General features: G+C 41.3%; 1 protein-coding gene across 6 annotated transcripts in view; it reads left to right on the top strand.

Annotated features, from left to right (window-relative positions):
- LOC132805866 (R3H domain-containing protein 2) overlaps window positions 1-16,888 on the top strand; it is a 273,216-nt gene that overhangs the window by 183,968 nt on the left and 72,360 nt on the right. For all 6 annotated transcript variants that reach the window (XM_060821189.1, XM_060821193.1, XM_060821191.1 and 3 more), the window contains 5 exons: window positions 1,821-1,929; window positions 3,416-3,511; window positions 4,484-4,515; window positions 7,870-8,096; window positions 9,706-9,860. In XM_060821189.1, coding sequence (XP_060677172.1) covers window positions 1,821-1,929; window positions 3,416-3,511; window positions 4,484-4,515; window positions 7,870-8,096; window positions 9,706-9,860 — 619 coding nt within the window. The remainder of the gene's footprint in view (window positions 1-1,820; window positions 1,930-3,415; window positions 3,512-4,483; window positions 4,516-7,869; window positions 8,097-9,705; window positions 9,861-16,888) is intronic.

Genomic DNA, 16,888 nt, shown 5'->3' with positions numbered 1-16,888 from the left:
TTATTAAGTTCTCCAGCTATTTCCTTATCTCCCATCACTAGGCTTCCAGCATCAGTTTGAAGTGGCCCAATGTCTACTTTTGCCTGTCGTTTATTTCTGATGTATTGAAAGAAACTTTTACTATCATTTATAATATTACTGGCTAGCCTACCTTCACATTTGATCCTCTCCTTCCTTATTTCTCTCTTTGTTATCCTCTGTTTGTTTTTGTAGCCTTCCCAATCTTCTGATTTCCCACTGCTCTTGGCCACTTTATAGGATCTCTTTTTCTTTAATACATTTCCTGACTTCCTTTGTCAGCCATGGCTGTCGAATCCCTCCCCGGATAATCTTTTTTCTTGGGGATGAACCTCTGTACAGTGTCCTCAATTATACCCACCAACCCCTGCCATTTTTGCTCTACTGTCTTCCCCGCTAGACTCTGCTTCCAGTCTATTTTCGTCAGTTCCTCTCTCATGCCCTCATAATTACCTTTACTTAACTGTAACACCATTACATCCGATTTTGTCTTCTCTTTCAAATTCAGTGCTACTACTGGTGGACTTGTGCAAATACAGGCATCTCTTAATCGTAGAACCATCAGATGGTTACAGCACGGAGCAAGACCATTGGGTCGATCACGTTTGTGCCGGATTTCCACAAGAGCAACTCAACTAGTCTAATTTCTCCACCTGTCTGTACTTGTCTACTTTCCTTTTGAAAGCCTCTGACATATTTGTCCAACCTCTTTCTGTAGTCGTGAGCCCCAAATTTTAACCACAGAGTAAATAAATTATAAATTAATGATTAATTATAATACATTTCCATATTGCACTTATCGTTCGCTATCTTGTATATATGGCCCCTAGTTTTGACTTCTCCAATTGGAAACATTCTTTCCACTTAATAAAGGAGATGCACTGATACTTTTCTCCCAATATATTGAAGACATTACTCCTCTCTTCCCCATCCAGGATATTATTGAATGACAATTCTGTGAATTTTACTTTTTAAAAAAATAATTGGTGTTGATGGGGATATATTTAACTCAGGCTTGTTTTAGAATTGCAACTTGTTTCTCACGTACGAACAAGGATACCGAACAAGGTAGATATTGGGACAGGTGGCTACGGGTTTGGACAAAGAGATGGAATTTTAAAATCCTCTTTGGAAAAGAAAAACGAGAGGGTTGTAGAGGAACCTGGGTCTAGTCTTAGTCAGGTAAGTGCACACCCCTGCCATCAGTGGAATGAAGAAGTGGGTGTTGATGTGCACAGAAAGTCTGAGTTAGATAAGCAGCAATCTCTGGGGGTTGCTGAGGAGGTTATAGGATTTGAGGAGGCTGCAGAAGGTCGTGAAGAGATTTAAACATAAGAACAAACATTTAAATGAAAGATTTTAGAGGCTGTGTGGAACTTAGTGTGGAATTGGAGTTGGCTAACATAATTTTGAAATGGGTAAAATTTACAGACGGTAATGGATGGGAGACTGGACTGGGGAGCTTGTGAATAACTGAATTTAAATACAGTAAAAGTATGGACAAGGACACCAGTGGCACTTGGACTGAATTAGGGTGGAGACTAGGAATGCTTTGGAGCTGGAGGTTAGCAGTTGTGAAGAAACTTAGGAGCAGGGATACATCATTCAGACTGTTGAGCCTGCAGTAGCTAATATGGTGTTGAAAATTTGATTTGAGGTCAAGCAAGGTAAACTGGTCAGGTTTGGTCAAGGAGGGGAATGGAATAAGTAACAAGGATAGGGAATTTGTGGTTGACCTTCTCAGTGTTTAACTGAAACCTGATGGTTTATAATTTTAAGGTCTTTATTTTATCCCACCATAGACCAGAACAGAGGTTTTCAGATCATATAAAAGATGAGAAGAGTATGGATTTTCAAAAGAGATTTATCTTGAAAAGAGACGACACGAGTCTAGACAAAGATGACAACCAGGTGAGTTCGTGTGTCGTGAGGAGATAATTTACTGTAAAGCAAGAGAAAGAACAAATGCTTCCATCCTTGTAAAATGGCTGTCCTGTTTGTTTCATCATTCTCTCTTGTGTTGGATGTACTTGGAGAACTCTTACTTTCTATGTAAGGGGACTTGTATAAGAGGGAATAGATGGGGTGGGAAAACATGTGCGAGTTACCATCTCATGCAACAGGGTTGTTTTAAGAATCCACTTGAGCAGTACCTCAAGGACCTTTCGACAATATTACTTTGCAAAGAAGAAAATTATATCCAAAATTGCTGTGAATGCAAAGAATTTGACAAAGGTCCCATTGAAACATGAGCCCTTGTACTACAAACAGCCATTGGTGTATTTGCAGCACGTGTTTTAAAATTTTTCTCTCTCTCTCTCAAGTAAGATGTGTTTTAGTAACACATTTATTGTATTGTTGACTTTAAATTGACATTAATCGCCTTAAGCACATTTTGCAGAACATGTTAAATACTCATGTATCTTTTGAACATCGAGATTTTGGAGGATGGAATTGGAAGAGAGAGTATTGAATTAATTGAGTCCACAGGTGACAAAATCACAAATAAAACTTTTGTGGGCAGTATGGTAGAGTTGAATAATGTTGAAGACGTCTGGGAGAAAAGTGATTTTTGTCAGTGTTGGGTAAAATGTCGAGTTTGAAGCTCTCACAGTCAAAGATGGTCTCAGCAGCTAGCTTGACAAACGGTGATGATGGAGTGAACTTTACTGAGGTGATTGTAGATAGTGAAATAATGGAAGGAATTTGATGCTCCACAAAGGGTTGAGGGCAATTGTTGAGCTGGATGTTATCAGGGTGTTGACAAAATTGATCTTGTCCTTATGGATGATGTCCGTAAGGGGGACCATATAAATGACGAAAGGGGAACCAAGGATAAGTTCTTGGGGCATTGCAGAGTGAGAGTAAAAACTACTGGAGATATATTGGCTGTGATTGTACAGACAGAAGTGGAATGATGCAAGACAGTAGTGGAAGAGCTAGACGATGGAAAAGGACTGATTGAGGAAAACTGGAAATAGACCATATGGAATACTGAAGAAAAATTGAGGATAGCCGTTGGGTAACTTGCTGAAGACACAATCACAGCATTAAAACTGCATTTTAGAAGAAATTAGTTGGCAATTTAAAGTCATTTATAGTTTTGCTACAAATAGAGCACTGGGAATCACACACTCAATTACTCTCAGATTGCTCAACTGGCAAGCAGTGTCATTTCATTTTTGTTTTGTGTTTAATTGAGGCAGTTACACCATGTAAATAAAGTTTTAGTACCCATAGATTAATGGCCACAGCTTGCAGACTACTTTTAACTATTAATTTTTCAGAAAGATTATGCTTTGGCAGTTCTTTACCTTGTTGAACTGACAGCTAAATGTTGGGAGGCAGTCTTTCATACAAGACAGTTTCAAAGTTTCTCTACTCTACCCTATTACAGATGAGAGTCCCTTTGCGAGATGACCGAAGGAGCAAATCGATAGAAGAAAGAGAAGAAGAGTATCAGCGAGTCCGAGATCGCATATTTGCTCGAGAAGTAAGCCCATGGTAGTTACTTGTGACGTGGTTATTCTACTTTGAAAAGCTGTAGAATAATAATTAGTGAAAATGAATCTCGATTATATGATAAGCAGAGTATAGAACCTTATTTTTAACAATCCATTTACAATAATGAGAATTTAAATTAGATAGTTTCCCTGCTTGTTTGTCAATTTGAATTTGAATTAGTCGGGTGATGCAAAATATATCCAGCAAAGCTTTTGCATGTTTGGTAATTTATCATACCATTCTGATGTCTCCCAAAGGGCTTCATATCCAATTAATTATCTTGTCATACAGTTATTACAGGCAGACATGGAAGGCATTTTGCACATGATGAAAAACTGTAAATTCCAATAAGTTCAGTCCTTTAGTGGCACTCATTGAGGGAAGAATATTGACCAGGCCAACAGGAGATCTTTGCTCATTTTCAAGGCATGCCGTAGAACTGCAGAATATCTGATGTGAATAATTTTAAAAATCATTGATACATTGCGGGTATCACTGGCGACACCATTTGTTGTCTGTCACTAACTGCTCTTAAATTTTAGGTCACTTCAGAGGGCAGGTATGAGTAAGCTCCATTGCTGTAGGTTTGGAGTCACATATTCCAGACTAAGTAAGGTGGCGAATTTCCCCCCCAGTGAACCAGATGGGCTTTTACATTAATCAAAGATAGTCTCAAGTAATGGTGACCATTAGACTAACTTTAAGTTACAGGTTTTTCTTTAATTCTTCCATTTAAATTCCACCAGATGGGATTTGAACCCATGTCATCAATGCATTAGCCTGGGCCTCTGGATTACTAGTCCAATAACATTGCTACAACATCGCCATCTCACCATGTGATGGTGATGGAGAGCCATGATACATACTGTGTGTAGAGTGTTTTTCACCCATAAAAGAAAGCTTAAGGTCTTTGGGTAATTCACTGTTTAAGATTTGTAAAATACTCTCTTTTCTCTTTCAGTCATCTTACAATGGCTATCTGATGGAAAGCAGGTCAGTGTCAGTGTGCGCGGTACTTGTGCATGTAGTTTACTTCTTTTAATTCAAAGAATGTCCCAAACCTTTAGAAATACATTTATCTTTCTAATACAATCAACAGAGTCTCCAAAGAAGGCAGTTCTTCTAGTTTGCAAAAAAGGAGGCAGCTTTTTAGGTATTCAATTATTTATTTGGAGCTCTAGCTTCTTAAAGAGCCAGTGCATGCTTGTTTATCATTGGATGGCTTTGCAACGTGTTTGTCATTGTTCCATCTACTCTTCTCTCACTGACAATGTTTTGTTCTTTGCTGGTCTCTATATGAAAGTACATGAGTTTATACTGCCAAAACTGGCTGAACAAATTCTTTTTTTTAAACTGGTTAATTAATTTCCAGTTTTTCTTTACTTAAGTACTTTTCGTCATTTATATAAATGATTTGGATGTGAACATCGGAGGTATAGTTAGTACATTTGCAGGTGACACCAAAATTGGAGGTGTAATGGACAGCGAAGAAGGTTACCTCAGAATACACCAAGATCTTGATCAGATGGATCAATGGGCTGAGAAGTGACCGATGGAGTTTAATTTAGATACATGTGAGGTGCTGCATTTTGGGAAAGCAAATCTTAGCAGGACTTCTACATTTGATGGTAAGGTCCTAGGGAGTGTTGTTGAAAAAAGAGACCTTGGAGTGCAGGTTCATTAGTTTTTTTGAAAGTGGAGTCGCACGTAGATAGGATAGTGAAGAAGGCATTTGGTATGCTTTCCTTTATTGGTCAGAGCATTGAGTGTAGGAGTTGGGAGGTCATGTTGCAGCTGTACAGGACATTGGTTAGGCCACTGTTGGAATATTGCGTGCAGTTCTGGGTCTCCTTTCAATTGGAAGGATTTTGTGAAACTTGAAAGCGTTCAGAAAAGATTTACAAGGAATTTGCCAGGGTTGGAGAATTTGAGCTACAGGGAGAGGCTGAACAGGCTGGGGCTGTTTTCCCTGGAGCGTCGAAGGTTGAGGGGTGACCTTATAGAGATTGATAAAATTATGAGGGTCATGGATAGGATAAATAGGCAATGTCTTTTCCCTGGGGTGGGGCAGTCCAGAACTGTAGTGTGCTGGTTTAGGGGGAAAGGGGAAAAATTTAAAAGGGACCTAAGGGCAACTTTTTCATGCAGAGGGTGGTGTGTGTGTGGAATGACCTGCCATTGTGGTGGAGGCTGGTACAATTGCAACATTTAAAAGGCATTTGGATGGATACACAAATAGGAAGGGTTTGGGGAGGGATATGGGCCGGGTGCCGGCGAATGGGACTAGATTAGGTTGGGATATCTGGTCAGCATAGACGAGTTGGACCGAAGGGTCTGTTTCCATGCTATACATCCCTATAAGTCTATAAATCACAGTGATGATTTTTTTGTGTTGAATAATTAACTATATCAGGAAAAAAAAGTGCCCTTTTGTGCTCTGGTGTTCTTGTTGAGGGTTCCAGGTTGTCTATGAGGGTAGTCAAGAGATCCCTTTATCTGGTTGTAATAACTTACCTCAAACTGACTCCAATGTATTCTTGATAGTTTATTTTTCCTCTCCTCCTTGGTATCTTGTATTGCACATAAGTGGCAAATATAAATTTTATAGGAAGTCAGAATTATATTGAGATCAGCCATAGTTGAGTGAATTTTTTTTGAACGATTGCAGTGTATTTTAGTCAGTCTGTGAGAAGTAGGCTACTATAATGGCGTATTGGTCAGAGCATTGAGTGTAGGAGTTGGGAGGTCATGTTGCAGCTGTTTGCATATAATTGAATTAATTTATGGGTTTACCTACTGCAACTTATTGTATCCGTTTAAATTCACTCTGCTGGCTTTATGTTGTGGCAATATTATATTTGATCAGCATTGAAGAAAAGTATGGCTGTAAGCATATTAATAGTTTGAGGCTTTGTAAATGTCTTAACATTATCTGTGACAAACCTTAACTATCTCTCCTTGTCCTTCTCATCTTACTACAGCTTTTGACACGATTGACCACACTATCTCAGGTCCCTGTCCATTTTTGCCCAACTGAGTTAACACTAGACTCCATTCTTAGCTATCAAGTCGAAGCCAGAGGATCACCTGCATCGTCTCCTCTTCCAACTCGTGTGCTGTTACTTCTGTTGTCCACCAAGGTTCAATCCTTGGACCCCTTCCGATTTCTAATCTGCAACATCACAAAAAGCTCAATTAGTTTCCACGTGTATGCTGACAATGCCCAACTCCACCTCTCCAACACCTCCCTTGATTCCTCCACTTCCTTTAAATTGTCACTGTTTATCTGACATCCAGTAAAGGATGAGCAGAAATTTTGTCCAATTAAATATTGGGAGTCTTCCACAGACTTTGTTCTAATGTCACCAGCTCCATCCTTGTCAAATTCCATTCACCAATTGCTGCTTTGTTGCTTCCTAAATAAGCAGTGCCTTGATTTTAAAATTCTCATACATGTTTTCTGAACTATCCATGGTGTCGCTCTTTCCTATCTTTAATCTCCTCCAGCCCTACAACCCTGTGCCATTATCTATTCTGGCTTTTTGTGCATCCCGAATTTTAATTACTCCATCAATGGCAGCCGTGCTTTCACTCATCAAGGTTCTAAGTTCTAAATTCCCTGCCTGAACTTCTCCTTTACAAAACTTCTTATGTCCTACCAATTGACTGACAGTTTGGTCTTAATATCTCTTTATTTAGCTGATGACAAATTTTATTTGATCGTGCTCCTATAAGATGCCTAAGGATGTTTTACAGTGTTAAAGATGCTACATAAATGCAGCTTCTATTGAATACGTGCATTGACAATTTTGCACTTTTGAGCTCTGTTCGCCCCTTTACCAAGTATTCATATTTGTAGGTGTATTTATAATTTATTATGACAGGTTGGTTTTAAAGTGAGGCAATATATTTTTGTTGACAGGATATGCTATGTAGGGCAATGAGATGCTTGGTTTACACAATGTTGCCTGTTTCCAAATCCCCGTCACTTCTTGGATTCAGCTCCTTCTGTGGAGTTTTCCTAGAATAGATAGATGGATCTAAAGAAGCACTTTTTGTGTTTGATGTGCCGATATTTTTGTTTGTTTGTTGCATTTGTGAAAATACTGGGCATGAAGACTTGAAAAGCACCGCCAACCATATCATTGTGGCAAAGTTTGTGCAATACTTGATAGGCTTTTTGATGTTTCAAGTGTACAAGAAACAAAAGGCTTATAATTCTGTTAAAACGAGAAACACTTGCATTGAAGCAAAGATGAATCCCCATGGAATAATGCAGAAAACAGAGTACTTTGCTGCCATGAGGACTTTTCAGCAGGTCATTGATTCATGTCTCCGTTGTTGCAGAGGAAACCGAGAGTGCCTAAGCAGAGCTTCTAGCAGTCGTCAAAGCAGCACTGAGAATGAACTGAAGTCCTCCGAGCCTCGGCCGTGGAGTAGCACGGACTCTGACAGCTCCAACCGCAGTCTGAAGCCGCCTGTAACTAAAGCAAGCAGCTTCAGTGGAATCTCCATCCTGACTCGAGGGGATAGCATTGGCAGTAGTAAGAGTGGAAACAGGGTCTCCAAAACAGGTGCACATATTGCGGATTCATTTCGGAGTTGTTTTCTGTCTTGCTCTTTCATAAATAATCATTTGGTTTCAATTCTCTTCTTGCTGAGGCTGAAGGAACGTTTCTTTTCTCCTCAGTGTTCCGTTTTTGAAGGCCATGACGTGCCATTACTGCCCAAGTGATTTGATTCTCACTGCTACAAGTTGTGTTCAAACACAGGAGCAGCCATCCCATTTTTTTCCCAAAGCAAAACACTCCAGATGCTGGAAATGCTCAGCAGGTCAGGCAGTATCCATGGTGAGAGGAACAGAGTTAATGTCAAGAAGATAAGAGCAGGACTAGGCCATTCAGTCCCTTAAGCCTGCTTTTCCATTCAGTTAGATCAGAGCTGATCATTTATGACAGCACCACTTTCCCATGCTATCCCATAATTCCTTAATGTAGTTTGTCTCCAGATATCTATTGGTTTCTTTTTTAAACCTGTTCAATGACTGAGCTTCCACAATCCTCTGGGATAGAGAATTTTCCACGTGCCGAGTGAGGAAGTTGCCCCTCGTCTCCGTTTTAAGTAGCCTACCACGTCATCAGTCACCGGCCTGAAATGTTCGCAGTGTTTCTCTGCTGCCTGACCTGCTGAGCATTTCTAACATTTTCTTTCCGTCCTTATGGAGTAGTATTCATCTTTCCTGTGATATCTGCTAAAGGTAGCTAAAATTGATAACTCGTCATGAGGAAACATAGGAATAAACTGCACTGTGACCCTGCTGAAATAAGTTGCCTCACTCTTGGATTGCAGCCTTTCATGCTGTCACTCCTTTCATACTGTATTGACACATCTGGATTGTTCAATATTTGGCGATGCTCATTTCACACTTCACCCTGGCACCCATAAAACCAGTGACCTGATATTTCGGGATGCTAAGTAACTGTACTTGCAGCTCTGACAACTTGTTTATGCACTAAAAGGGTGCTATGTTCTAAAAGAACAAAGTAGCAACTACTGATCCCATCACCTATGTCACTGGAGCCCTTTCCATTCTGGACTGCAACTTGCAAGGTGTGAGCAATCTCCTCACAAAGAGGCAAAAGTATAAGACATGTTTGTTTTCTAGCCTTTATTTCAGGGTTGAAACAAAATTCCTGCCACAACTGTTGTTTCCTTTTAAGTCTCGATGTCTTGTGGGATTTCCTACCACTTGTGTCCATCTGCTTGTCAGCAAATGTTTGTTCAGATGTTGAACTGAGGCACAAGTTGTGTAATCTCAGTGTCTGAATCCCTGAACATGATTTATATTTTACACAGAGGGAACAGAATAAATTGAGATAAAGTTGAAATCCGCTCCAGATCTTTGAGAAGCTGAATTTTTAGTCTTTTGGTGATTGATCTATTTCCATTATATCATGATGCTTTTTGAAATCCTCTGTTAGAATGTTTGTGTCAAACACAAAGTCTGCATTTTTTTTATATCGTTATGGTATAAACTGAGCTTGTGTGACCTGCAAGAATTGAACAATGTAATTAAGTAAATTTTGCTTGTTTTGGCATTGTGCATATGTTTGTACAGCTGTCAAGTAGAGCTTCGTACGGTCACTTGTTCTATGTTGTAAGAATTGGTTACTCCTGCTCTAGGCTTGCCTCTCGGGACTCCTGAGTTAACATCATCAAGTTATGTGCAAGCCTCTGCACAGCAACCTGGGAGGACCGTCCTGTCGAATTCTGCACAACAGCAGCAACTGCCACCCACACCTCCGCAACAACCAATGACCAATCACATGATAACACAGGTGAGTCAGCATTCATGGTCTCTCCCCTTAAAATTGCACATGATTTATTTAGCTGTGTTGGTGCAGAAGCCAAGGGTTGCCGAGTTAAATATGAATTGTGAATTGGAACAATGTAAGACATTTAGTACAGTGGAGTTTGCTTATTATCATACTTCGTCCAAATCCTTTTACTGTCTTTATATAACCAAATGTTCCAGGAGCAAAACCAGTTTCTGTATATGATCCAAGGAAATGTCCAATAATTACCAGACGTTTACTTCTTTTTGGTCATTTTCTCTCGTTCGCACCCCCCCCCCCCCAACTCCATGTGCCAAAATGAATTCAAATCTGTGACCTTGCCTGTATGTTGTTTTGAGCTGCTCGATTTCAGTTCCACGTTCTCTTGATATTGGGGTGCCTTAATCAGTCAAGTGAAAAGATCTGTTCAAATCTCTTCACAGTCACTGCTGATGGCAGCCTTTCATTTTTGGTCACAAATTTTACTTGACACAACAATGACAGTTGATCATCTTCATACGCACGCTTCTGTTGTTTCACTCAGGAATCAAAATATTTTGCGAAGACAACAGTACAACTTTCAGTGAAACTGCTTGCATAACATGAGCAAAAATTTAAGAAAAAGCGTTTGTATGGATTTGCCCTATTATAGGAAGTCTGAATGCATAAATTGGATCAGTTTTGGTATATTTCTCTTTTTTCCTATTTTCTTTTCCGATACCCTTGCTCCTGTATGGTCTCATAAGCAACTGCAGACATTTAGTGCATGGGAAAGCTTGATCATGTATTTGCAGGCTATGTCACCATGGCTGGGTTGGAATTCAGCAACAATGATGAAGCAGACAAGGTTGATATTGTCCTCGCCCACTATTGCCACGCACGTACTTTCCACCACAAGTCATTTTATAGTGATCAGCTAAGGTTGAGCCTTTTTTATTGTTCCCCCTCTAGCACAGTCTCGACACAATGTAGCATCTGGTACTGAACTCAGAAACTCTGCACAGTGTTGGACTTTAGCCTGAGGCCTACTGTCCAGTACTGTGCTTCCAGTTAAACCTGTTGGACTATAACCTGGTGTCGTGTGATTTTTAACTTTGTACACCCCTGTCCAACACCGGCATCTCCAAATCATGTACACTAAGGAGGTACTTGACATCTTTTTATCCATTAGGGTTTAGATCTGTGGCACATTGAGACCTGGGACTGTGAGATCGAAGCAGACTAGGTTGGTTGCATTTCGCCTGACCTTGTGGAATAGTTTGCTCGTTCTGTCCAAGAGCATTCCAAACTAATTTGGCAGAATGGGAACCACGATATAGCATTAGGAAGGACAAATAAGATTCACAAAGGTTTGGGAGAGAGAGGTCTAAGTAAAAAAAGAAATCTGGTGTTAGGCGGGGTCAGACTAAAAGGTAAAGCAGTGAGTTCTGATTTTGATGTACAGTGAATTCATAGAAATGCGTAACATATGGTAAATGTAATGAGCTGCTGGTGCAAATAGCCATGTGAGAAATTAATGTTGCAGTAAGTGAGATCTAGCTCAAGATCAGAACTGGATATCAAATATTCCTGGAGGCAAGGGGCTCTGGAAAGATAGGAAAGAGAAGAGGTGTAGCAGTATTAAGCAGAATATTACAGTTTTAGGGAAAGAGTGAGAATGTCTTGGAGGAATCTATTTGCTTAGAGTTAAAAACAAAGATGTAATATTACACAACTGGGTGTATTTCACTGCATGTATTCTGTAGGGAAATTACACAGACACACTAAAAACTACAGAGTTTTAATGTTTGGGAATTCAGATATTTTAATATTATAGACAGAGAGGGATGAGTGTTTTCTCAAAAAGTATTCTAAAGAATTTTCTCAGTCTATACCTTTTTTGATGGAATCTTTTCAGGACCTGTTTTTGGGAATTGAGGTGAGTCATACATCAGTATTACGAGACATTGAGTGAGCCATTATCACAATGAAACAAGGTTGAGGTTGGCTATGGAAAAGGATAATAAGCGTTGGAGGAGGAGCATTGTGAAAAATGGAATCAAAAATGACTCGCAAAACTTAAGTGAGAAATGAGCTGCTGTGAGTAAGCAGACTGTTCTGATGGTCAGAGTGCATTCCCACAAGGAGGCAAGATAGGGCAACCAACACTAGAGCTTCCTGGATGAAATGAAATGAAAGAAGGAGAATAGGATGTAGCACAAAAAGGATGTACATGATTGAGTGAGAACTAGGCTGAAAATAGAATGAGCAGGTGAAAATGTAAAGAAGATGCAACAAAGAAGTATGAAAAGAAACTAGCAGCTAAAACACAAAGCAATCTGAAGGCATGTAGCCAGTATTGACCAAAAAGGATCTCCTCATGAACACAGATGACATGGTTGAGAGGCTACGTGAGTACTTTGCATCTGTCCTTTCCAAGAAAGATGTTGCTGCCGGACTTTGAAGGTGTTCAACATAAGTTAGAGCAATTACAAAGCCCAAAGTCCCATCTGTTTTTCCAGTCACTTTCTCCATATGGGCTGCCATCTTCAAAGATTGTACTTATTGATTTTACATAGAACATAGAACATAGAAGGATACAGCGCAGTACAGGCCCTTCGGCCCTCGATGTTGCGCCGACCGAATCCTACCTAACCTATACTAGCCCAATAACTTCCAAATGCCTATCCAATGCCCGCTTAAATGACCATAAAGAAGGAGAGTTCACCACTGATACGGGCAGGGCATTCCATGAACTCACAACCCGCTGTGTGAAGAATCTACCCCTAACATCTGTCCTATACCTACCACCCCTTAATTTAAAGCTATGTCCCCTAGTAACACCTGACTCCATTAGCGGTAAAAGGTTCTTAGTATCTACCCTATCTAAACCCCTAATCATCTTATACACTTCTATCAGATCTCCCCTAAACCTTCTCTTCTCCAATGAGAACAGCCCCAAGTGCCTCAGCCTTTCCTCATAAGATTTTCCTACCATTCCAGGCAACATCCTGGTAAACCTCCTCTGCACTCGTTCTAAAGCTTCCACATCCTTCCTATAGTATGGCGACCAAAACTGCACACAATAATTTTAGGAGGTTTGCAATCACAGTTACCCAATGTAGACAGTCAACAATTTGTAGCAATTCTCTGAAAGTTTCATGACTTTGTTAAGAAACAGCAGTTTAGATTAGTTAATGAAGGAAATAAAGCATATAACTGTGACACTTGGGAACAGTTCACTGCTACCAAAGGGCAAAAGAGGCTGTTTAATTGTGTTAAAGTTGTGGAGGCAGCATCCCCTCTCTAGCTGAGATGTCAGGGAACTCTTCGCTGGTCTTCCTCCTCCTCCTCCTCCTCCTGGTCCATCTTAGAACATAGAACATTACAGCGCAGTACAGGCCCTTCAGCCCTCGATGTTGCACTGACCTGTGGAACCAATCTGAAGCCCAACTATCTTACACTATTCCATTGTCATCCATATGTTTATCCAATGGCCATTTAAATGCCCTTAAAGTTGGCGAGTCTACTACTGTTACAGGCAGTGCATTCCGCGCTCCTACTATCTCTTGAGTAAAGAAACTATCTCTGACCTCTGTCCTATATCTATCACCCCTCAATTTAAAGCTATGTCCCCGCTTGCTAGCCCTTGCCATCGAAGGAAAAAGGCTCTCGCTGTCCTCCCTATCTAATCCCCTGATTACCCTTTTATATCTCAATTAATTCACCTCTCGACTTTTCTCTCTAACAAAAACAGCCTCAAGTCCTTTGGCCTCTCCTCATAAGCCCTTCCCTCCACACCAGGCACATCCTAGTAGATTTCCTCTGAATCTTTTCCAAAGCTTCCACATCTTTCCTATAATGCGGCGACCAGAACTGTACGCAATACTCCAAGTGTGGCTACACCAGAATTTTGTACAGCTGCAGTATGACCTCATGGCTCCGAAACTCAATCCCTCTACCAATAAAAGCTAACACACCATATGCCTTCTTAACAACCCTATCAACCTGGGTGGCAATTTTTACATGGACACCAAGATCTCTCTGCTCATCCACACTACCAAGAATCTTAACATTAGCCCAGCACTCTGTATTCCTGTTGCTTCTTATAAAGTGAATTACCTCATACTTTTCCGCATTAACCTCCCTTTGCCACCTCTCCTCAGCCCAGCTCTGCAGCTTATCTATGTCCCTCTGTAACTTGCAACATCCTTCGGCACTGTCCACAATTCCACTGACCTTCGTGTCATCTGCAAATTTGCGCCCCCAACCCTTCCAGGTCATTTATAAAAATGACAAACAGCCGTGGCCCCAAAACATATCTTTGCGGTACACCACTAGTAACTGAACTCCTGGATGATCATTTCCCATCAACCACCACCCTCTATTTTCTTTCAGCTAGCCAGTTTCTGATCCAAACCGCTAAATCACAGTCAATCCCATGCCTCCATATTTTCTGCAATAGCCTGCCGTGGGGAACCTTATCAAACGCCTTACTGAAATCCATATACACCACATCAACCACTTTACCTTCATCCACCTGTTTGGTCAGCATCTCAAATATCTCAATAAGATTTGTGAGGCACAACCTATCCTTCATAAAACTGTGTTGACCATCCCTTATTAAATTATTCCTTTCGAGATGACTATAAGTCCAATCTCTTATAACCTTTTCCAACACTTGACCCACAACTGAAGCAAGGCTCACTGGTCTATAATTACCAGGGCTGTCTCTACTCCCCTTCTTGAATAAGGGGACAGCATTTGCTAACCTCAATCTTCCTGCATTATTCCTGTAGTCAATGACAACGTAAAGATCAAAGCCAAAGGCTTTGCAATTTCCTCCCTGGATTCCCAGAGAATCCTGGGATAAATCCCATCCAGACCAGGGGACTTACCTGTTTTCACACTTTTCAGACTTGCTAACACCACCTCCTTGTGAACCTCAATCCCATCTAGTCTAATGGCCTGTGTCTCAGTATTCTCCTCAACAACATTGTCTTTTTCCAGTATGAATACTGATGAACAATATTCATTTAGCGCTTCCCCTATCTCCTTGGACTCCATGCACAACTTCCCACTATTATCCTTGATTGGCCCTAATCTTTCTGTAGTCATTCTTTTATTCCTGATATACCTATAGAAAGTTTTAGGGTTTTCCTTGATCCCATCTATCAACAACTTCAGATGTCCCCTCCTGGCTCTTCTTAGCTCTTTCTCTCGGTCTTTCCTGGCTAACTTGCAACTCTCAAACACCTTAACTGAGCCTTCACGGCTCATCCTAACACACGCTGCCTTCTTCCTCTTGACAAGAGATTCAAGTTCTTTAGTAAACCACGGCTCCCTCACTCGATCACTTCCTCCCTGCCTGACAAGTACATACTTATCAAGGACACACCGTAGATGTTCCTTGAATAAGCTCCACATTTTGATTATGCCCATCCCCTGCAGTTTCCTATGCATCCTAAATCTTGCCTAATTACATCATAATTGCATTTCCCCCAGCTATAACTTTTGCCCTGCGGTATATACCTATTCCTTTCCCTCGCTAAAGTAAACATAACCGAATTGCGGTTACTATCACCAAAGTGCTCACCTACCTCCAAATATAACACCTGGCCTGGTTCATTGCCCAGTACCAAGTCCAATGTGGCCTCGCTCCTTGTTGGCCTGTCTACATACTGTGTCAGGAAACCCTCCTGCACACATCAGACAAAGACTGACCCATCTAAAGTACTTGAACTATAGTATTTCCAGTCTATATTTGGAAAGTTATGTCCCCCATAACAACAACCCTGTCACTCTCGCTCCTATTCAGAATTATCTTTGCTATCCTTTCCTCTACATCTCTGGAACTATTCGGAGGCCTGTAGAAAACTCCCAACAGGGGTGACCTCTCCTTTCCCGTCTCTAACCTCAGCCCATACTGCCTCAGTAGATGAGTCCTCGAACATCCTTTCTGTCACCGTAATACTGTCCTTGACTACCAATGCCACATCTTCCCCCACTTTTACCATCTTTTCTGTTCTTACTGAAACATCTAAATCCTGGAACCTGCAGAAATGGCCACAACATTGAAGTCCCAGGTACCAACCCATGCTGCAGGTTCATCTACCTTATTCCTGGACACTGGAACTACAATTTAGGTTCCCATCCCCCTGCTGAATGAGTTTAAACCCTACTCAAGAGCATTAGTAAATTTGCCCTCCCAGGATATTGGTACCCCTCTGGTTCAGGTGTAGACCATCCTGTTTGTAAAGGTCCCACCTACCCCAGGATGAGTCCCAATTATCCAGGCATCTGAAACCCTCCCTCCTGCACCATCCTTGTAGACACGAGTTTAACTCCTCTCTCTCCCTATTCCTTGCCTCAATAGCGTGGTACGGGCAACAAACCAGAGATAACTCCGTTTGTTCTAGTTCTAAGCTTCCACCCTAGCTCCCTGAATTTCTGCCTTAAATCCCCATCCCTTTCCCTACCTGTGTCATTCGTGCCTATGTGGCCCACAACTTGGGGCTGATCCCCCTCCCCGTCAAGGATCCCAAAAACACGATCTGAGAAATCACAAATCCTGGCACCTGGGAGACAACACACCAACTGTGAGTCTCTCTCGTTCCCACAGAACCTCCTATTTGTCCCCCTAACTATGGAGTCCCCAATGATGAGTGCTCTGCTGTTCTCCCCCCTTCCTTTCTGAGCAAAAGGGACAGACTCTGTGCCAGAGACCTGTACCCATGGCTTATCCCTGGTAAGTCGTTTCCAACCCCCCCCCGAACAGTATCCAAAACAGTTTACTTGTTATTGAGGAGAATGGCCACAGGGGATCCCTGCACTGCTTATCGGTTCCCTTTCCGTCCCCTGATGGTAACCCATCTGCCTTTCTCTTGTGCCTGAGCTGTGACTACCTCCTTGTACCTCCTCTCAGTAGCCCCCTCTGCCTGCCGAATGATCTGAAGTTCATCCAGCTCCAGTTCGTTAACATGGTTTTGGAGGAGCTGGAGTTGTGTGCACTTCCCACAGACGAAGTCAGCAGGGACCTTAGTGGTGACTCT

The sequence above is a fragment of the Hemiscyllium ocellatum genome, chromosome X, assembly GCF_020745735.1.
Source record: "Hemiscyllium ocellatum isolate sHemOce1 chromosome X, sHemOce1.pat.X.cur, whole genome shotgun sequence".
Lineage (NCBI taxonomy): Eukaryota > Metazoa > Chordata > Chondrichthyes > Orectolobiformes > Hemiscylliidae > Hemiscyllium > Hemiscyllium ocellatum.
This window is presented reverse-complemented; position numbering and strand designations above follow the sequence as displayed.